At 42.3% G+C, this 23566-nt stretch overlaps 1 protein-coding gene across 1 annotated transcript in view; it reads right to left on the bottom strand.

Annotated features, from left to right (window-relative positions):
* GLDC (glycine decarboxylase) overlaps positions 1-23566 on the bottom strand; it is a 52151-nt gene that overhangs the window by 12128 nt on the left and 16457 nt on the right. The window contains exons 4-16 of the mRNA XM_056325138.1: positions 22717-22881; positions 19829-19906; positions 18976-19123; positions 18520-18716; positions 15949-16045; positions 14830-14935; positions 13610-13749; positions 12795-12875; positions 12136-12233; positions 11543-11627; positions 11415-11456; positions 8299-8441; positions 7291-7366 (exon numbers count right to left, since the gene is read on the bottom strand). Coding sequence (XP_056181113.1) covers positions 7291-7366; positions 8299-8441; positions 11415-11456; positions 11543-11627; positions 12136-12233; positions 12795-12875; positions 13610-13749; positions 14830-14935; positions 15949-16045; positions 18520-18716; positions 18976-19123; positions 19829-19906; positions 22717-22881 — 1456 coding nt within the window. The remainder of the gene's footprint in view (positions 1-7290; positions 7367-8298; positions 8442-11414; positions 11457-11542; positions 11628-12135; positions 12234-12794; positions 12876-13609; positions 13750-14829; positions 14936-15948; positions 16046-18519; positions 18717-18975; positions 19124-19828; positions 19907-22716; positions 22882-23566) is intronic.

Below are 23566 nucleotides of genomic sequence, written 5' to 3'. Positions count from 1 at the left end.
AGTAACAGCATTCAAAACAGAATATGCTGGAGCCAGGCAGATCTAGATTATTACACAAGAAAACAAATCTTAACAATACACAACTGGGTTCGTAGTTTTGAACCTATCGCAACTCAAAAGATCTTGCAGTGATTCAGGGGAAAAAAGCAACTGCATTAAAAACTAGAAAGGAAACAGAAAACAAAAAAGAAACACAGAAGTTCTGAGGATAACCAAAGTTATGAGATGGCTTTTTTCAGATGGATGGACAAGTAACTGGAATACAATTAGGAAGACAGAAATGAGGATGGATAAAGATCTAATAAAAATCTCAGAGTTAACAGATAATATGCCAACTGTGAACAGTTGTGAACAGGGAAGAACTGTTCATCTTTCAAGAATGAGAGGGTACTAGATGAAACTGTAAGATGTCAAGTTCAAAACAATAACAGGAAGCATTGCTTATGAAGAAATAAGATTATATGACAATGGGTGATGAAGACACAGAACGTTTTCTCCAAGATACTGTAAATGTCAGAAGCTTTCTCATAAGAGGTCAAGTGATCAGATTTATTGTAGAAAAATGCATAAGCAGTGCCTTTGGACTCCTTTGGATCAGGAAGTCCCCAAAGCACAGGTACGTAGAAGATGGGGCCGTGCGCTGTGAAAGTATTGTTGTATAGTTGTTTTGTCCTTGTACTTCTTTTAAGAGGAGTCTGAGTCTGCTACTGACCACTGTAAGACTGGATGCTGGGACTGACAGACTTTTGGTCTGGGCTAATATCCTGGTTTCAGCTAGGACAGAGTTAATTTTCTTCTTAGTAGCTGTTACAGTGCCGTGTTCTAGATTTAGTATGAGAATAAGATTGATAACACACTGGTGGGTTTAATGGTTGCTTAGTGTTGCTTATATTAAATCAAGGACTTTTCAGTTTCTCAGGCCCTGCCAGCGAGAGGGATGGAGAGGCACAAGAAACTGGGAAGGGACACAGCCAGGGCAGGTGACCCAAACTAGCCAAAGGGATATTCCATACCACAGAACATCACGCTTGGTATACAAACTTGGGGGATTGGGCTGGGGCTGCCGACCGCTGCTCAGGGACTGGCTGGGTATCGGTCAGTGGGTGGTGACCAGCTGTATTGTGCATCACTTGGGGTTTTGGTTTTGGGTTTTTTTTTTCCCCTTTGGGTCTTATTCCTCTCCCTTTCTTTCTCCTTTTCATCACAATTACTGTTGTTGTTGTTATTATTATTGTATTTTATTTCAATTATTACATTGTTCTTAACTCAACTCATGAGTTTTACATTTTTGCCCAATTCTCTTCCCCATCCCATTGAGGGGGGGAGTGAATGAGTGGCTGGCTGTGTGGTTCTTAGTTGCCAGTTGGCGTTAAACCACGACAGCTAATCTGCCTGGTTTTATATCACCAACATGCAATCATCTCTCCAAAATGAAACTTGCTACCACTAACTTCTTACATTTACCTATTTCAACCTATTTCACTGCCAATTAAACTTACACCTAAAATGATTAACATAGCCTTCCTCCAGGCATCACAGATCGTTCAGAAAGCACCTAAAGGAGCACTATTACTTTCAGATTTTTCAGCTATAACTGCCTACCCTTAAATGTAAATAAATAATTGTCTTTTAAAGAAAATCGGAATTAAAAATTCAAACTTGAGTAAGGTTTGATTCCTCTTTGGAGTTAACTACAGTTGTATCACGTCTCAGGTTTACAAGAACTCTCTTTTGTCAGGTTACAAGGGTATAGCTGAGAAGTGACTCCATAATGTTAAAGTTTCAGGTAGTTAGTATAGAACAGAATACAAACCAAGCCTTTAGGCTCTAGCATTACCAATTGATGATGATCTTCAGTGAATCAAAACTGATTTGCATTATTCATCTACCTTTTTTTGTGGCCCTTGTGAAGCAAGGTTACCTCCATATGTCCTACAGGGATTTATTTCAAATAGTCTGCATGGAAAAAAACTGGATGAACCTAGACTTCTATGAGTAGAGCTACCAAGGCATACCAGAGGCTTGTCTGCTTCTTATGTCAGGAGTGGTCATACTGGGAACCAACAAATGTTATAAGCAGTGTAAGTTTTAGACCATCAGTTCCAGTTCCCTTTGTATTTGAAAACACTGGAGAGGGAGTGTCATACCACCTTGAAAAAGCAAAAAACTGTCATTGCCCATTTTCTTTCAAGGCACAGACATCTGGGCCTACACCCATCTCACTCAAAATCTGAACCATTGTTTCATGTTCATGACTAGCCTGTGTGACAGCTTCAATGGTTAGGTTTGTCCCTTGATCACAAGTCCACCTGTAGGTTTTAGGTCTCTCCCTGAACATCCTGATGTTTCATGGGCCCACTGAGATATGAATAATTACACATTCTTAAGTTCCCAGTCCAAATCCACCTGAGTTGCTTCAATTCTAGCAGCCTGGTTTACCTGCTTGTTGTCTTGGTGTTCTTCAGTGGTGCTGCCCTTGGGCTTGTGAGCATCTGTATGACATGCACCTTTACGGTAGTGTTTTCTAGTTGGGCAGCAATTTCTTGCCAGAAGGCAGCAGCCTAGAAGGCTTTACCTCTGCACTGCCCGTTGGTCTGTTTCCAGTGATGCAGCCACGCTCACAGGTCATTTGCCACAATCTATGGCATACAGTACTGGCTGCTTTTCTCATTCAGCTATCTATAGGGCCAGTTTCTGCAAACTGGCTCAACTTGCCGCCTCCTTTGATGGCTTTGACAACTTGTGTAGGACTTTAAACAGCAGCCTTCCACTTCTGATGGTTTCCTACAACACAGGACCCACTGGTAAACACGCCATAGTGCTTTTCACCTTCTGATAACTCATTATATGGTGGCACTTCTTGTGCATGAGTCACCTCCTTGAGTGATGCTTTGAAATTTATGCCTTCTGATGAGTCTATGAACCCTTCCAGGATTTCCGGGCAGCTGGAGTTCCCCATCCAAGACTGCTGCATGACCAACACTACCCACTTACTCTATGGGTATCCTTTGAACACTCAGAACAGCACAGACAATAGCAGTGCCAAGAGAAGCTATGCTTCTGTACCAACACCTTCTGAGGCAGCTCATTCTCCCTGAACACTGCTAGCATACCTTTTTCGGAGTATGGTGGGCCTTGGATCCTCTGCAGTCCCAGCTCCAAAACCTTAAAGGCTAATCTTGTATTTCTCCAGGTGTTTTCTGTCAGAGGCTCCAGTTGAGGCTGTGCTCCCTGGCTGCAGTGTACATTTCTCACAGCTGGTCCTATCTGGATGGGCCAAAGGGCTACCACAAGAACTGTCTCCTCTTTTGATCTGTTCAAAGACCTGTTCCTGTTCAGGGGCCCACACAAAATAGTTCTCCTTTATGTTCATTCAATAAAAAGGGCTCACATGCTCATGTAGCCTACCATACACATGCATTCTCCAGTAATCCACAATGCCTATACAAGCCTCTCTTCTCTATTTTTTAGCTGGTGCAGATATAGTTATTATCTTATTGACTGCAGCCCAGAGGTGCGACAACATCCATCTGGCTGGTTTAGTCCCAAGAACTGGATCTCTTGTGCAGGTCCTTTGACCTTGCTTTGGTTTTATGGGATAACCAGCCTTTCAAATGATCTGGATTATTCTTTTCCTCTTCTCAAATGCTTCCTCTGCTATGCTGCCCTGTACAAAGATGTCATCCATGTACTGCAGCTGTTCAGGGACTTCATCCCGGTCCAGTGCAGTCTGTATCAATCAAAAGACTGATAGGTATGTAGGGCTGTGCTTCCCGCCCTGAAGCAGTTGGTTCCAAGTGTACTGGATACCCTGCCACATGAAAGCAAACTGTAGCCTGCACTCTGCCAAACGGATAAAGAAAAATGCTTCGCCAACATCCGTTGAGGCATACTGCTTGGCCACCTTTGACTCCCATTCATACTGGAGTTCTAGCTTGTCTCTATGGTAGCACTCAATGGTGGCACTACTTTGTTCGGTCCACAATAGTCCACTGTTAACCTACATCCCTCTGTCAGACTTCTGCACTGGCCTTATGGGACCATTAAAGGGTTATTAAGTCTTCCTTGGCTCTCCAACAGATGAATCAACTTACAGATGGTAACCAGGGAGTCTCAGTTGGTGTGATACTGCCACTGGTGTACCATCATGGTAGCAACTGCGTTTCTTTGTCACACAGCAACCCTACAATAGAGAGGCCAGGCAAGGCAGACAGTTGTTTAACCCTCTTTGGGTCCACTGTGGCTACACTAAAGGTCTACCAGCACCTTCCTGGGTCCTTGAAATCCCCTCTCCTGAGGCAGTCTATGCCAAGGACACATAGAGACTCCAGACCATCACAATACAATGCTTCTGCCATTTGCCTCCTGTTAGCCTTATCTCAGCCTCCAACATAGAAAATGGTTGGCATACCCCTGTCACTCCACAAATCCAGATGGGTCCTGCCCGCTCCTGCCCTGGTGGCATTATGGTACACTATGTACCAGTATCCACCAGAACCTTATACACCTGTGGATCTGATGTGCCAGGCCGTTGAATCCATAGTCCATTAAACTTCGTTATACCCCTCCTCCACCTAGCCAGAGGCAGGGACCCTTTACTCCTGACTCCCATGGTGTCATGACCAGAAAGAAGTCCCTTCACCAGGTTCAGGAGGAGAGGCATTTTCAACCCTTATTCTGTGCCTGGGGGACTGCTGGCTGCTTTCCACTGTCTTGGCAGCAACTGGTGCAGTGGCCTTCTTGGTTGTCCCTTCTTCACTGCAGTCTTCCCCCGCAGTTGAGGTACATGGGCTTCTAGCTTCAAGGTGAGTGCACTGTCCCTGTTCCTTGTATCCTGTCTCAGGCACACAGGAAGAACCAGATGGTGCCATATAGTGTGCACCTGGGGCTCCCTTTCCCTCTGGCAGGGGAAGGCTGACTCCATAGGGCAGCCCTGACAGCCAAGACACTGCCTGTAGGGATGAGAAGTGGAGGGATTGTCTTTGAAACACCCTGGAACTGGCAAAACAGTCTCTCCATAGCTGGTACTCAAGATGTGGCCAGTCCATCATCACCAGGGAGGTGACATATGACACTGATGCATTTAACACAGACTTCCTCTACACAGTCCATGTGTTCTGGGTGTCATGCAGATTAGTGGGGACCTGTTTGTTGTCCAGGTCAATGGAGACTGCCTCCACCACTGCTAATTCTCTTAGATACTGGACACCTTCCTCAGCAGGGGCTCAACTGCCTCAGTAATTGACAAGATCACCCTTGAGAGCACACCTCACATTCAACAGGAAATACATCCAGAGGCTGCAGATAAGTCAACTCTCTTCTGATTTCTTTGATGATTCCCTGGTCCCTAGTGAAGGATCCCAGCTGCTGGGATTTCCTGTCCTCGATTCCTGACTACCCTTTCCAGCAGCCCAGCATCTGAGCAAGCACGTAGCAATATGCTTGCCTGGCTGGCAGCCATAACTCTTCCACATATATTGGAGCTTGCTCAGGGTTAAGGATGGGGTGGTTTCTGCCTTTTGGATGACTTCTCTCACCTCTTCCTTCTGTTTTCTTGCCAAAGGACTGGCTTCCTGATCAGACCCTTCCTCCTCCTCCTCCTCCTCCTTTACTAACTGATGGTACAGCCCTGTTGACGTCCACTGCCAGTGGCTCCTTTTTACTACTGAGGTTATCACTGTGGTTGAGTTTTGGGTCCCTGTCTCAACCATTGTCTATCTCAGCCTTAGAGATAGAGAGCCACTTTGCCCTGCTGCTGTGACAGTGCTAGACAGAGGCCCAACAGGCACAGGCCAAGCCCCAGAACAGTGCTAGGAGCTGCTGGGTCTCACTGAGGTAGGCAAGGCACCCTTCCACCAAGTGGTACACCAATTCAATGGCACTGCATACCTGTTCAAGTGTAAAATCCCAGGTTACAGGAGGTGATAACAGCCCTAGGCACTTGCCCAAACCCTTCTACACACCCTGTCACCCAGAGATCAATTGCCTTGGGGCACGTTTCTCTGTCACTTTAACAAGTTGTCTACTCCTACACCAGGACCAAACTAGGTCCTACCCAAGCAATAACAAGCCAACAATGTTAGATAAGAGGATCAAACATCTTACATGAGGATGAACCAAAAACTCAGGAGCCCACACAACAGATTTGGTCACATCAACCCCAGAGGAGAAGAAGGAGGTGTGATCCCTTGTTCTATGTGACAGGTAGCTCATGCAACACAGGAGGAGCATCGCAGCCAGGACTGTATGCCTGGACTGGCATATGGCCATTGCTTTTATAAAAATACATTGATAAGCAGCACAGCAAATAGCAAGAGTGAAAGTAGCCATTAAAACCCCCTAAACTCTAATACACAGTAAAGCAAGCAAGCTCTGTGACCCACACAGGAGCCTACCAATTAACAGTTTAACATGCTCAGATCAAAACTGTCATTACTGCAAACCCCACACTGGGTGCTAAAAAGGACTGTGATGGTTCACCTGGCCAATGGCCAAACACCCACAAAGCTGCTACCTCCCTCCTGTCTCCCATGGGACAAGATGAAAACAGAAGTAAGTTGAGAAGATTCATGGATTCAAAGAATGACAGTTTAATAGGGAAAACAAAAGCTGCATGCGCAAGCAAAGCAAGAAGAGGAATTCATTCACTACGTCCCATGGATAGGTAGATGTCCAGCCCCTTCCTGGAAAGCAGGGCCTCAGCACAGGTAACGGTTGCTTGGGAAGAAAAACGCCATAACCATGACCTTCCACACTCTGTCTTCCTTTCCCTGAGCTTTTATTGCTGAGCATGCCATTACACAGCATATACCATCCCTTTGGATATGGTCAGCTGTCCTGGCTGTGTCTCTCCCAACCTCTTGCCCACTGCCTGCCTACTCCCTGGGAGGCATCAAGGGGCAGGACAGGGCAGAGTGGAAAAGAAAGCAAGCTTTGACACTGTGCAAGCACTGTTCAGCAATAGCCAAAACATCCCTGTGTTATCAGTGTTGCTTTAGCCACAAATCCAAAAGCACAGCGCCATATGGTCTGTCATGGAGAAAGTTAACTCCATCCCAGCCAGACCCAGTACAATCACGCACTGAGGGAGTCCCCTTTCCTTATTCCCACTGTCTGTAAAGTAAAGAAAGATGGTACTTTATCCATGAGGGAAACAGGGAATAATGCAAGCTTGTCACAAATGAGGATACACAACCTAGTTTCTCTCTAGGTGAGTCCCAGCTGCTTAATCAATTCTCCTTTCTCCACTTCCCACCCAAAGCTCTTCCCTATATGAGTATTGACACTTACAGTTCTATGACGTTCTCCTTTTGCATTTAAATAAGCTTTGATTGCAGCCAAACCTGTGTACTCTCCTTGGGCTCCACTGCAAGAGGAACACAGACCCGGTTACACAAGCACACAAACCAGAAAGAGCCAACTGTCTACTGAAACTTCAAAACTGTCCAGCCCTAATCCTTCTCAATCACTTTAGGCAAGTGTCAGCAAATTAAAAGTAGTACATCCCATGGATTAAATCACAAATGAGTAAGCATTAATTAACAGCTCCTGCCTCTTTTGTAAACAGTAGATGAAAAAAGTTATGTCATTTTATGTGCCTACACTGTAAGGTAGATCTTTTTGGAAACTTGAGTTGATCCCCATTTCTGCACTTAGCAGGGGACTACAGGCTTGACTATGGAGAGGCAAACTAATACTTAAGTGCATAGTAAAGTGTATGCAGTGAAACACAAGACTCTTTCAATGACAACCTAAGTGCAGAATAAGACCTTGCTGCTCATATGGTACCAAAACTACAAACAAATATAAACAGGCTGCAGCAGTTCTCATTCAGCTGTGCTTTATTTATTTCAGAGCATGTAGATCCTAGGCATTCTTCAGTCAAACCTCATACTACTGAGTGCATCAAGTACCAGTTTCAACAACTATATAGTTGCCAGCTCATACAGCTTATTCTTATTTCAGACCTTTAATTCTAGCTCATAGGAGAATATCAGTAACACCACCATTTTAAGCAAGAAACGGTGGAGAAACCAGTGTTTGTAAAGAGGAAAACATGGGAAAAAAGATCAAAAGAATAGAAAGCACCAAATCATTACATTTTTAGAAGAGACAAGAGAAAACAAGATTCTGCAGTTTTGAAAAAAACAAATCTTGTTTTCATAACTTTGCATTCAAGGCTTCTCTTTGTCAAATTCAGAAATTTCTTTCATTTTTGGCTTGCACTTTTTCTTTAGAGGTAAGTTTTTGGAATCATGTTAAGGCAATTGTTCAGAATGTTCAGAAAAATTTTCCTACCTGTTTGGTTGGAAAGATATCTTGTCATAGCCAGTAATCTCACACAGGTCTTTCTCTAAATCACTGAAAAGCTGTTGATATCCCTGAGCTTGATCCAGGGGCACAAAAGGGTGGATGTTGGCAAATTCTTTCCATGAAATAGGCTGTTAAAAAAAAAAAAAAAAGGGTAAAGTGCTGTAACACAAAATTCTGCAGACAACTCTGTTTTGTTGTTAAGTGCTCAAATAAAAATCGAACATTTCCTGCACAGCAAGCCAAGTTCCCAACCTTGTTGTAAGATGCAGCCTGGCTGAACAGAGAGGTTTTGCTGGAATCCAGGAAAAAACAGGAGAGTTTATGACCTTTGGAAGAAGGGGCAGACAACTCAGGAGGACTACAAGGATGTCAAGAGGTTACGCATGGAGAAAATAAGAAAGGCCAAAGCCTCACTAGAACTTAATCTGGCTACTGCCATAAAAAGACAATTAAAAATGCTTCTATAAATACATTAGCAAAAAAAGGAGGGCTAAGGGGAATCTCCATCCTTCATTGGATGTGGGAGGGAATATTGCCACAAAAACTGAAGAAAATGTTGAGGTACTTAATGCTTTCTTTGCCTCAGTTTTTAATAGTAAGACCAGTTGTTCACTGGGTATCCAGGCTCCTGAGCTGGAAGACAGGGATGCGGAGCAGAATGAAGCTCCCATAGTCCAAGGGGAAATGGTCAGCAACCTGCTACACCACTTAAACATGCACAAGTCTATGGGGCCAGACATGGACCAGTTGAGGGTACTGAGGGAGCTGGCAGAAGTGCTCACCAAACCACTTTCCATCACTTATCAGCAGTCCTGGCTAACTGGAGAGGTCCCACTTGACTGGGGCTTAGCCAATGTCATGCCCATCTAAAAGAAGGGCCAGAAGGAGTCTCTGGGTAACTACAGGCCTATCAGTCTTGAGTTCTGTACCGGGGAAGGTTATGGAGCATATCACCTTGAGTGCCATTACACAGCATGTGTGGGACAACCAGGGGACCAGGCCCAGCCAGCATGGGTTTATGAAAGGCAGGTCCTGCTTGATGAACCTGATCTCCTTCTACAACAAGACGACCTGCCTAGTGGATGAGGGAAAGGCTGTGGATGTTGTCTACCTAGACTTAGTAAAGCCCTTGACGCCATTTCCCACAGGATTCTCCAGGAGAAGCTGGCTGCTCATGGCTTGGACGGGTGCGCTTTGCGCTGGGTTAAAAGCTGGCTGGATGGCTGAGCCCAAATAAAAATAAAAAATGGAGTTACATCCAGCTGGTGGCTGGTCACAAGTGGTGTTCCCCAGGACTCAGTGCTGGGCCAGTCCTGTTTAATATCTTTATCAACGATCTGGATGAGGGGATCAAGTGCACCCTCAGTAAGTTTGCAGATGACACCAAGTTGGGTGGAAGTGTTGATCTGCTTGATGGTAGGAAGGCTCTGCAGAGGGGTCTGGACATGCCGGACCGATGGGCCGAGGCCAGCTGCATGAGGTTCAAGAAGGCTCCGTGCCGGGTCCTGCACCTGGGTCACACCAGCCCCACACAGCGCTACAGGCTGGGGCAGAGCGGCTGGAAAGGGCCTGGTGGGAAAGGGCCTGGGGGTGCTGGTCAGCAGCCGGCTGGGCATGAGCCAGCAGTGTGCCCAGGTGGCCAAGGAGGCCAGCAGCACCCTGGCTTGTGTCAGGAGCAGTGTGGCCAGCAGGGCAAGGGAAGGGACTGTCCCCCTGCACTGGGCACTGGTGAGGCTTCACCTCGAACCCTGTGTTCAGGTTTGGGCCCCTCACTGCAGGAGGGACGTAGAGGGGCTGCAGCGTGTCCAGGGAAGGGCAGCGGGGCTGGGGAAGGGTCTGGAGCACAAGGCTTAATGAGGAGTGGCTGAGAGAACCGGGGCTGTTTAGCCTGGAGAAAAGGAGGCTGAGGGGAGTCCTTGTTTCTCTCTACAACTACCTGAAAGGAGGTTGTGGCGAGGTGGGTGTTGGTGGGTGTTGGTCTCTTCTCCCAAATAAAAAACAACAGTACAACAGGAAATGGCTTCAAGTTGCATAGGGGATGTTTAGGTGGGATATTAGGAAAAAATTCTTCACTGAAAGGGTTCTCACGCATTGGAACAGGCTGCCTGAGGAAGTGGTTCAGTCACCATCCCTGGAGGTATTTAAAAGACATGTAGATGTGGCATTTGGGGACATGGTTTAGTGGTGAACTTGGCAGTGCTAGGTTAGCAGTTGGACTCTGTGATCTTAAAGGTCTTTTTCAACTCTAAACAACTTTATGATTCTATGATTTCCAGGACATTTTTTTAACATTCAGAAGATGCCTAAAAATCCTTAGCTTCTCCTTCTAGGTGGCCTATCTTCATGTAAAGCTGTGGGATCACAGGGCAAACAGAGAGGAGTCATGTGGAATAGTACATAAGACTGTTTCACACAGCTTTGTTGCTATCCATTTTAATTAGAAGGGAATAAACAAGACTGAAAAGAGTCAAAGGAGAAGACACAGAGAAGGCAGTGAGAGAAAGGGGACAAAGGAAACCTAGTGAAAGATCAAAGTGAGAAGCCAACAGAGAGAAAGCAGAGGAAGCTCATTTGGAGTTGAAAAATCATTTGGTACCCAAGCAGCCTGTCTAAGGCTCTGCTCCATTTGCTACCAGCTACAAAAATGAAGATATATGGGGACTCCAGCTCATTACCTGTCAAAAAGGCTATCCTAAGAAATAGAAAACTGACAAAGCAGCATGAATTCCCAGTCCCACCTAACTCTTTCTGTATTTCTGAGGATTTGACTGTAAGATGTATAAAGCAGACAGAGTTAGGTACTAAAGCACCACATCAGAGAACAGGACTGCGATACCTAATTCCAAATTTATTTTTCTTCCTTTTTTTTCCCCCAGAATGGAGTCTTCAAAGTCACTCACTCTCTGGCTGTTGTTGCACTCCTACTGTGTTTTTCAGAACTTTTTCCTAGCGGAAAAACAAGCTGATGGCTTTAGCTACTTCTGAAACTGCCTTCTCAGCTGAAGTACTAGATCAAAATTGGTCTTTACTGCTATATAGTGATGCTGGCTATAGAGCTTACTCATGTGGATCTCTAGTAAGACAGTATTACTGCAACTTACTGTAAGTTCAGCTGAACTATTGAGCTTCATTGTGCAGGACCCCTAAAACAGAAGGACATTTGTCAGTATGTATCAAAATATACAAATACGTATGCAAGAACCTAATTTTTTCTCTTTTTGGTACCTACCAAAGGAATCATGCTGTGAACAAGGGAAATATCTTTGTTTTCTAATCTTTTCATGTACCGCACGATATTTGTCTCAGAGTGATAGCTGGAGAACATAAAATGTGATGTTAAGGCAAGCACATTAGCTATACCAGCTGTATATCTGTCCTCTAACATAGGAAAAGCCATTAAAAAAGAATTGAACTGAAGATAATTTTTAATATATACTAGATACTTCTTTCCAAGTTGGTACTTTATGCTTGCTAATAGCAACGTGAATGAAAAATGCCTATTACCATTCGCTCAGAAATGTTCTCAGTAAATATGGAACATAAGGGTTCTAGCAAGTCTGCTGATACTACGCCCTCAAATAACAGCTTGCACAATGTAGCAGATTAATAGAGAAACACATCCCACATGTGACCATGAGTATTGCTTTGCTCACTTAAAATGTGAAATATATATAAAAATGCTACTAAATAGATCATTTCAGAGTAACAAGGGACTGTATGAATACAGCTCTAACACTGCCTTCAACTTACTCTTGTACTGTTTTCAAAAGGAGATACTTTCAGATTCCATTAAAATATCAGATACACAGCAATTTCACAAACCTGTTGAAAACCTGATGTGTCAAGAATTTGGAAGTTCTCTTAAATGGGGTGCTAAGGATGCCTTTGGTTTCCTCGCCCATACCCTCAGCAATTAGCTCCTTTGACATAAAGAAACATGGAGTCAAATACTTTCAGGAAATTTCTTTTTTCACCGTCCAATTTCCATCACAATTAGCTTATACTGCCAGCTTACCTTACAATTTAACCAGCTTTTCAGGTAAAAAAACCCCAACTTTATTAACATACATACCTGTATATATCTAGCATGACAACAGTATTAGATTAAAACTGGGTACAGATGTCTCAGTAGTCCTCATCTTGGAAGTATTGCTGCTAATTACCAATGACATGCAACAAAAATTCCAGAGGGAGAGAAACAATTGACCACCATGTCCTAACCCTCCCAAACAAGTAACAGCCTAAATGCAAGGTGTCCAGCCTGACCAAAAGCACTAAGGGTCACAATCAGGAAATGACGTTACTTTGTTACATAAATCATTGTTATCTCATACTGTGTCCTTCTTTAAGACAGCATCTGAAATTTTCAGTATTTAACAACTGGTCATCATACAGACACCCACTATCCCAAGAGCAGTTTTGCTTTTCACTGAAAATCTGAAGCATTCAGATAATTTAATCTATATCTATTGTCTACTTACAGCTGAAGATTCACAACCAAAAATCCATAATATGTCATCTAGGTCTTTCTCACTTACAGTTTCATCCAGTGATACTCCAAGCTATGGATAAAAGCAACAGTGATTACTCAAAGGTCTTAATTCCAGAGGCATAGTGTATTGTTCTGGTCAAGAAAAAACATTCCAGAAACACAGAAGGAAAAACAAAAAGAAAAAAATCAACCTACTCAACAATCTGAAAATGTCATTTTATGTGATATATACAGAAATTTATTTTATTTACATAAAATTTCCCAGTTCCTACCTTTCCCCTGCTAAACCATCCAAGTGAGATGGCTCAGAGGCTTCAAGACTTGTGACCTCACTTGTAATGTTATTAACTGTTTTCTATTTGATAGGAAAATTGCCCATTTTCTAGACCACCTCCCCCATCCTATTTTACAGAACATATCAGACTTTGCCAAAAGTCCTTAGTGCCTACTAAAATGTGGTTTAGATATCACTGTCTTTAAACACTCCCACAGGACCTGTGGAGGTCACCTTGCATTTCCTCATTAAGTTTCAGAGTCTCTCCACTCTAGTCTTTGGTGGCATATTTAACATGAAACAATCAGATAATATTTTTAAATAGGCATAAAATGAAAATACAATTATTATTTCTGGAAGTTCACTACATCACTTCTGTCTTTATATTATCTTCATAAATTACTTATATAGCTGAGAAAATTACAAGAAGTCTCCAAATAATTTTGTTCTGTTTAGCATATGTAATGAAAAGAAGCAATGCAGAAAATGTCATGCTACAAAATTTCTGAAAGATTTAGGGAGGTGCTTACTCTGCCATCATTATAAATCCGAAAATTTATCTTTCTAAGAGCTGCCCTGTCCAAAACTTCTTTGACTGAGCATCCACAGGTGATCACCAGAGTATCAAAGAACAGATCATGATGTAGTTTATGACCAGCTCGCCTGAGACCTATAAAAAATAGGAATTTAATTATATTAGCTACATACTGTTATTGCTTGCTTACACAGTGCTTGCATAACAACACCATCAATCTCATCAGTAAATGCTTTTACATAATAAAGCAAAATATTCCCCTTGCGTACAGAGCAGCAAAATCACCAGCATTATAGTGAAATGTCACTGCACATGAAATGCACCTAAATATAAATAAATATACATTAAATATAAATAATGCAGATTGAGTCTAGGGAAAACCCTTCTGATACATCAAGTTTGAAATATATACAGTAGCAGAAGTGGTATATAAATGCAGTAAGGACAAAATCACAAGAATGGGAAGAAAAAAATTGATTATATAAATGGACATTAACCATCATGGAACTTGCCATAATAAACAAACAAAGTTTATTCTTAGTGCTTTCCACACCAACAAAAGGATTTCCAGCTAAGCTGGCAAATAAGGCGTGGATAATTGTGTCAATCGTTCTTCAGTTCCTAGTATTCCAGTTCTGCATAGCTCCTTCCGTCAGCAATGACAGTCATACCAGTGAAAAAAACCTGCAGACCACATTGTCCAGCTGCAGTCATTATTTTCTCCTACAGATTCTGTGCTTTCAGTCAGCTGTTAAGCTTTGGAATTTCAGTGTTCACAGAAGGTATCATACCCCATTCAACTTAACTGAAATGTTCCTAGTTCTTTAGTCTCATTTATTATTTATTTTTTGCTATGTTATTACTACTCTATGCAGACTTCTGTGTGCAAACTAGGATGGTCCAATAAGTGAAGAAAAGAGCTTGCAGCTGGAAAACAACATTTGAATCTTACCACATAGAGACTCGCTGTTTGATTTCTGTTAAGTTTCTGAAGCGAAAAGAAGCAATGCTTGCAAGCTCACATCACATAGATATCTAATTCTTACATGTCATCAGAAGTACACAAAAACATTAAGTATTTATGTTGTATTAAAATGTTCTTTCTGGAGTTGAGAGAACACATATAAGCTGGCAAAAAAAAACCCATAAAGGAGATATACTACTCTAGAATGTGTAAGGATTTAAGAACAGTTTCTGCAAACATTAAATGCTCACCTTCAGCCAAGATTAGAGTAGCATTATGTACCCGTCTTGCAATATGCCTTAATCCATCAGATCCATGATATACACCAAACATGGCTGCCATGTTAGCCAGAAGAGCCTAGGATCCAAACACAGTTTAGAACATGATTATTATTATTATCATCATCATCATCAAAGATTGTTGCATGTTAGTTTAGTGGAAAGCTTCTTCAGCACCATGGACAACCACGTATCCTCAGCTGATGTTATAATTACATGTTGTCTACAAAACAAAAGGTAGGAAAGGCAAAATACTTTTATGAAGCTGTAAGCACTGATTATGAATTCAATGTCCTTTGAAATGTAACCATGTCAGCAATTAACATGAACATAAATTCAACTACCACAACAAAGAGGTTTGAAGACTCCCGAGTAAAGCTAGTCTCATAGGAAACTAATTGTTTACGATTGGTACAAAATATTTCTGGAATATCTCATGAATACTAAGCAATTAAGTTAATCTTAATACATTGTGCCAAAATCTGGCACAACATTAAGAACATGAGCAAAGCATTGATAGGAGCAGAAAATATTATGAACTTGTCTGGCTGAAGCATGCTGAAGATAACTATTTTGGATGATTACTCACTTAATCATGATATTTTCCTGCAAAGATAGCTCTTTGCCAATGTAATATTTTTGCATCAAATTGTGTAGACAAAAATACAACTTCTGACAACTTGAACAAGTATTTTTAGAATTTAAAAATGGATTGTTTTTCCTTGAGTGGGCGATTTCAGATCATTAGAATTCCCTTTTGTTTTATTAAAAATTCTGTCTCATTCATAACAAACAGCACTATTCAGTGCCGATCACCCTACAAGACAGAGGGACTCAGGACACTGCACAAATTCAAGGCTAAAGTCTTTAGTAAAGAAAAGAGATACCAGTACACTCTTTTCAAGCAGATTTCCATTTTTCAAAGGGCTCAAAACAAATGCACAAGTACCAAAATATTTTGATGCTCTTCATTTTTCTAGTAAAAACTCTCAGAAGTAAAACCAACTCAAATACTCCTGTGATGTTAAGACTATAATCTTATGACATAATATGTTCTATTCTGTTGCTGAAAATAAAGCATGAACAAGTTACCTGTGCTGTGCAGATGTTGCTGGTAGCTTTATCCCTCCTGATATGCTGCTCTCGTGTTTGCAACGCGAGTCGGTACACTTCCTTTCCATTTGCATCTCTAGGTCACAAGTGAAAATGTTGCTTCTGTTACTTTAAAATTACAGTAATTTAAGACATTGGGCTCTGCGCATGCTAACCTAAATCTAGTTATCTATCCTGAGAGACAGAAAGGTTCTGTACAGAATAAGGCATAAGCCAGGACAGCTGGGATATAAAACAGAGAGTGAGACTAAAGACTCTATATTTCTATTTACATCATGGCTGGCAAATGTGTTCAGTCAGGTAGAGCACACAGTGTTCTTTAAGCATAGTACAGCAAAATTGGTATTTGCCTTAAAATGCCACAGATTATTGCAACTGTTTTCACTGAGTAGTCATCCAGAACTTAATTTGAACAATGAGAAGACAGCATCCTTTCTAATGATGTCAATTAACAGCACGTTGAATTTGTATATAAAAATAACCCAACGAAGTTGTATGAGATAAGTGAAAGGGCTCTGGCCAATCCATCCTTTAAGTGTCCTTTTGTGGAGTTCCCAACATGTTAAAAATGGACCGTTAAGAGCCAATCTAATGTCCTTTAGAACTATGAAAACTTTCAGAACCGCCACAAAAAGAAATGGACGAACTATGTACGCATATATAAATATATATATATACCTGCATGTATGTGGAGGTTTGAATAACTACACTACTTCCTCAAGTACTTGCACACCAGTTATATGACATCTAAGTAATTTTTACTATACAGCTCAGTTTATCATCAGTCCACACAGAGGGACCTCGACAGGCTGGAGAAATGGGCTGACAGGAACCTCATGAAGCTCAGCAAGGGGAAGTGCAAAGTCCTGCGCCTGAGGAAGAACCCCAGGCATATGGGGTACGTGCTGGGGGCCGGCAGGCTGGAAAGCAGCTTTGCAGAGAAGGCCTTTGGGGGTCCTGGGGGACACCAAGTTGAACATGAGCCAGGAGTGTGCCCTAGTAAGAACAAAGAAGGCAAACGGTACCCTGGGCTGTGTTAAGCAAAGCTTCTCCAACGAGCTAAGGGAGGTGATCCCTGGCCTCTCCTTGCCCTGGTGAGGCCACACTTGGAGCGCTGTGTCCAGTTCTGGGCTCCACAGTACAAGAGAAACAAGGACCTACTGGAGAGAGTCCAATGAAGGGCCACAAACATACTGAAGGGACTGGAACACCTGTCCTGTGAGGTAAAGCTGAGAGAGCTGGGACAGTTCAGCCTGGAGAAGAGAAGGCTCAGGGAGAACACAGTATATATATAAATACCTGAAGGGAGGGTGCAAAGAGGATGGAGCCAGGCTTTTATCACCAGTGCCCAATGACAGGACAAGAGGCAACAGGTGCAGACTGAAACACAGGAGGTTCCTCCTGAACATGAGGAAACACTTTTTCACTGTCAGGGTGACTGAGCACTAGCATAGGTTGCCCAGAGAGACTGTGGAGTCTCCTTCCTTGGAGATCTTCAAGAGACGTCTGGACACAGTCCTGGGTTCTAGGTCACCCTGCCTGAGCTGCAGGCTTGGACAGAATGACCTCTGGAGATCCCTTCCAAACTCAATCATTCTGTGATTTTGTGATCAAAAACTTAAAAAATTCCACAGCAGAAAGCTGCATTTTCTTTTCCAACTTTCTTAAGATGCAGAAAGATGAAAGTAAATTAAAAATATTAATTTAGGGGTAGTCACAGAGTAGCAGCAGCATGACCACAATAAATGCAATTACTGCTCTTTTCTAAAAGACTGTAACAGACTTCAGACCAAAATCTGAATTGGGGAACAGATTTTAGAGCTATGAGTAAAGCCTAAAGATACGTTTAGGATAAGCAAGATGACTAAAAAATATATTTGAAGGAATATTACTACACAAATTAAATACTTCCAAGCTTATTTATAACTGTTAATGTCATTAGTTATTTTGGTTACTGAAGTACTTCTGACTAGCTTCTGTGCCAAAGGTATGCAGTCTTTCCAGTGACAATTACTTTGCATTTCTACTACTCCCAGTTAGACTTCTTATCAAAATTCAAAACATGTCACCCATAACAAGGATTAAAGCTAAGTTTTTGCACATGACTTCTCTGCTTTGTTTAAGCTTGATTACAGTGTGAACTAGATCAAGTTCCTTCTTGATTATCTGACAGGTTCATTGAATTTTCTTCTTCCCGTTTATGTTTTTAATGACTGGATGTCAGACAAAAAGGTACAACAGTACAGAGTAAGCAGAGTAAGTTAGTTTGCAAAGCCTCATGCCATCACAATTAACCCCTTTCTGCTGTTTCAGTTATCTTTTCATCCCACATTGCATCAAGCACTACAGGCAGTTCACAGCTTCATTCCGCACGCGTGCAGTATTTTAAGCTTGCTCCCTAAAAATTGAAGGCTGCTTTTTTCCTCCAAGTTTTCAAGGTGTTCAGTACAACACCATGGTCACCTGTTATTCATAAAGTCTGCACAAGATGGTCATGATGTGTTTTATTTCAATTTCCCTGAAGAAACTAAGGGGGAAGGGAGCCTTTACCTTGTAACGCCCACCATTCTGCCTGGCATCATTCTCACTAGATTTTCCTTGACAGCAAAGAATGCTGCATGGGGTCCCCCGTAGCAAAGTGGAACGCCAAATCTCTGGGAGTTACCAAGGACAACATCTACCCCAAACTCTCCAGGAGGCTTCAGAATACAGAGAGCCAGAAGATCAGTAGCGCAGCAGGCGAGAGCCTAGGAACAGAAGTGCACAGAGCAATCAGCCTCTTTTCTGAAGGAACGGTGTTAGCATGGGATCAAAGTTTGAAGAAGGTACAGCTTCAAACAGTTCTATATTGCTTGCACAGAGCTGAGGCGCAACAGTTGTAATGGTTATCAATTGCATGGAGATGAAGAGTAATACTTCAGATGGAGTCTCATGTAACAGTTTTTGTGAAGGTGGCTGTTTGATGCATCAGATTGAAATCTGTCAGACCAATAAAATTTACTTTACCCCGTTCTGATGAGCTCTTTCAACAAGTTCAGAGAAGTCTTCCACCTTCCCTTCAGTGTCCGGATACTGAAATAATACTCCACTGACATCCTTTCCACTGAAATCCATCTCATGGGGTAATCTGAGCTCCGTAATAACACCAGTATAACTGGAAAACAAAAACATGCAGAAGACAACACATTCAAACCAATTCTTGCCTTGGAGTGATGCTTAATATGACGCCTTCATTGACATATATATGTATTTTTTCTTTAACATCCAGAGAGGTCAACCTGATTCGCAGTGCTAAACATTGAGAAAGATTTGTGTCATTGTATATAGTGCTAAAGAATAACTGCACTTTCTATCATCACCAGAAATGTGGATGAAAGCAGAGCAGAGGATGCATAAACTACCTGATATCGAGATTTTGCTGTTTTACCATGTTTAACTTCGAGAACCAAGTCATATTTTTAGAAGATGGTTACTTTAAACTCTAAAGTAAATGAATTTAGCTTTCATTAAAAGGTGTTTTCCTGTCAAGGGTAATTAACTTCCTAGTTAAAAAAAAAAGACCAGACTGAATTCAATATTTAAATGTACATATCTGTGCAAACAACTTAAGGAGAAAAGTAAATATTTTCTTTTTATCAGGTATTTAGTCTCTTTTTAAACATCTTCAGTTACTCTGCAGTTGTATTTGAATGGAAAAGCAAAAGAAACGCCAATCATTAACAGATTTCTACTTCTATTTTGCAAAGAAGGCATAACCCTATATTCCAGAAATGTTAGGTACATGATGAAGAGGCACAAATGAAAAATGATTCAATGTAAGTGAAAAGATATGGTAATAAAAAATGGAGAAGAACATTACTTTGCTCTAGTTTGAACCACTGCTATAGTCTGAGGGTGGCATCGAGCATCTACATAGAACTTCCTTCTTTTGTTGTGCCTGTAAAAAAGAAAACAAAAAACAGAAGGCTTAGATATCAAGAATATTGTTTTCCATGGAAATAAAATTAATTGGTTTTCTAAGTGTGAGACTTCTTAACTTAAAAGGCAGTTGTAAATATTGGTTATTATAACCAAATTATGTGTAAGATTGAATGAAGGTTCTGGTCCATTTAAAATAAGAAAGTTAAAATCAGACATTTAATGGGATTCGTATGTGACAAAAATTAAAACAGACTATGAAACAGAACAAGGAGTCAACTTAAGAATTTGCAGGAAATGCCTCCATACACACGTATTCTTTTAAAGGAATACAACTGTGGTCTTTTATATAGATTTTCAGTATTGCTGTAGATAACCAAATATGAGCCATCAAAGTAACAAAATAAAGACTAAAAAAATTGCCTTGTTTTCTATGGTAAACATGATTTTATGTCCAACTGATGCTTTGAACAACTGAATAGTTACAACATAACTCTGCTGTGTAATCTTCCTGATACACAGTCCTACAGCAACCTTCAAACATCTCTCAGTTTTCATTTGATTTGCAGATCCCTTTCAAATGCCCCTACAATACAGATACATGAAAGTAAATTTGGAATCACCAGTAAGTTTCACTTTTAGCAGCTTAGGCTGATGTACTTCACTGTTTTTTAAAGCTCCTTTTAACCGCTAGTGGGGAAAAAACAATTCACATCTTCAGTGTTCATGGACACAAGAGATTCAGGACACTGAATGTTAGGTTATGCAATAAAGCTCCTCCGCACCCCCACGGAGAGGCAATGGCAGGTGGGCGAGCCCAAATAACTTGCGGTCCCTGATGCTCACAAGGCCCGTGACAGGAGGTACCAGCCCATCAGAAAGCCATCTCCACAAGCACAGAGGAGCACAGAGGCCCCAAGGCAGGTGGGAACTCTAATTAATTCATGCAAACACACTATCTGGGCACCCCCCAGGAGGGAAACATTATGGGATGCAGGGGAAGAGCATTAGGGGATTTCAAGGGCTTATTATGGATATTTAGGGGGAAAGGGATACAGCTAAGTGATTCTGGAAGAAACAAGTGTAAGAAAATAGAAGGGTAAGGGGGTAAACAGAGCCAGCCATATATGTACACAGTTGCTGGATGATGTGCTTCCATCCCACTAGTGCAGTCTGTCCTCTGGTCTTGTTAATCCTTTCTGATTCCTTCCATGGCTGAAGGGACTTTGTATTCCAGGAGTGGGAGTGGATGTATATGGCTGCCTGGGTGCCAGGAACTGGATGTAGACCACAGAGGATCCACATGTCCACTATGCAACAACTGGAGTGACCAGGGTAAGTGGATTTCAGTGCCAGCAATTGGAGCAGTGCCTCAGCCATAGGGGCCCATGTGTCTGTGGTGGTAGCAGCTGGAGCAGGTGTGTGTCTGGATGCCAGCAGCTGGGCTGGTACCACAGTCAGGGCGATCAGCCTCTCTCCAGTAGGTCCTTGTTTCTCTTGTACTGTGGAGCCCAGAACTGGACACAGCGCTCAAGTGTGGCCTCACCAGGGCAAGGAGAGGGCAGGGATCACCTCCCTTAGCTCGTTGGAGAAGCTTTGCTTAACACAGCCCAGGGTACCGTTTGCCTTCTTTGCTCTTACTAGGGCACACTGCCAGCTCATGTTCAACTTGGTGTCCCCCAGGACCCCCAAAGGCCTTCTCTGCAAAGCTGCTTTCCAGCCTGCCGGCCCCCAGCATGTACCGCATATGCCTGGGGTTCTTCCTCAGGCGCAGGACTTTGCACTTCCCCTTGCTGAGCTTCATGAGGTTCCTGTCAGCCCATTTCTCCAGCCTGTCGAGGTCCCTCTGCATGTCAGCACAACCCTCTGGTGTACCGGCTGATCCCCCTAGTTTTCTGTCATCGGTAAGCTTGCTGAGGATACACTCTGCCCCATCATCCATATCATTAATAGGAGCCAGTGTTGCCTTGGGTTATGCCATTAATAAGTGGCATCCCACTAGACTTCACGTCACAGACCACAACCCTCTGGGCCCAGCCATTCAGCCATTTTCAACCCACCTCATTCAGCCCACACTTTTTCAGCTTCTGTGTGATGATTTAAGGGAGACTCTCAAGGGCAACAATACCCACTGCTCCTCCTTCACCTACCCAAGCCTTTAATTTACATCTAACTGTATAAAGTTATCAGGTTGGTCAAGCATGACTTCCCCTGCGTGAATCCATGCTGGTCACTTCTGATCACCTTCTTGTCCTTCACATGCCTGGAAATGGTTTCCAGGACTAGCAGTTGGTTCCATCATCTTTCAGGGATCAAGGTGAAGCTAACCAGCTAGTAGTTCCCTGCATCCTTATTCCTGCCCTTCCTGAAGACAGGAGTGATATTTGCTTTTCTCCAGTGCTGAGGCACCTCTCTCAGTTGCCATGATTGTTCAGAGACTACCAAGGGTGGCCTTGCAATGACATCAGACAGCTCCCTCAGCACTCATAGATGCGTCACATCAGGGCCGATGACTAGGTTTGTTTAACTATTCTCTAACCTGACCCTCCTTCACCAAGGGTAAGTCTTTCTTGCTCTAGACTGTCCTCTGCTCTCTAGGTCCTTAGGTTTGTTAAGGGCATAGACGTCTGAGTTAACATTCACATCAACACTGGGAACTTCTCTGGGGGCTTAACAACATGGGCTATAGCTGGTCTGTGATCTGTTCACAGTGAAAAGACCACACTCAACTGCAATCCACTCACCTAACCATACCTACACAGTAAAGACACCCTTGAAACTCTAAAATTCCTTTCTGCTGTGATTTAACCATACATTTAAACACAGTACCTGTGACATAATTGCATGGCTTCTGCAGCAGCTGTCCCCTCATCCAGCAACGATGCGTTAGCCACATCCATTCCTGTGATATCGCACACCATAGTCTGGTAATTTAGCAGGCTCTCCAGCCTTCCCTGGGAGACCTCAGGCTGGTAAGGAGTATACTGGGTAACCCTGTAAGAAATTAATTCTGAGTTTGTGTCTAAGAAAATAAATGTGTAACAGAATTATGCCAATACGTAACTAAACTATGTCGTAGGAAAAATAAATTGTAAAGCATAATTCACTAGAATGAAAGTTTGTTAGAAAACAGTTATTTTTAGATAGCTGTGATTTATTACTGTCCTGAAAGCCTGAAAATATTTTCTTTTCTGGTGTTGACTTGGCTTTTTACAGGAGAATTCTATTTCTCCATTTTGAAAAGAGAAATTACTTCTAAAACAGAGGTGTGAGTGCATCTTGGGGAAGGGAAGAGGGGAAGTAGGTGCTGTGTGGGAGAATTTAATCAAGTCACAGTATCTAAACCATACTGCTTAGTTCAGCCACGTCTAAGTATTGCCATTATCTTTGAATCCTGTTTCTGAAGCCCTTTACTTGCAAATCTTCTGCTCTCCTATGGGAGGAAAGGCACTTGGCATTTCACAGGATCAAGCTCAGCAATATGCAGCTCCTTCATATATATATATATATATATATCCTTCCATATATGTTATTGAAAGGAAAGGAGACTGATGGGAGTTCTATCTGTTGTCATTTGGAGAACAAAACAGCAGAGGCTATGGGAGTAATTCCTCAGAAAAGGCAACAATATAAGTGAAACACTCCATTATACAGTCATGAAAAACAAAGCAGCACAGGT

Source organism: Falco biarmicus, chromosome Z (assembly GCF_023638135.1).
Source record: "Falco biarmicus isolate bFalBia1 chromosome Z, bFalBia1.pri, whole genome shotgun sequence".
In the NCBI taxonomy this organism is placed as follows: domain Eukaryota; kingdom Metazoa; phylum Chordata; class Aves; order Falconiformes; family Falconidae; genus Falco; species Falco biarmicus.
This window is presented reverse-complemented; position numbering and strand designations above follow the sequence as displayed.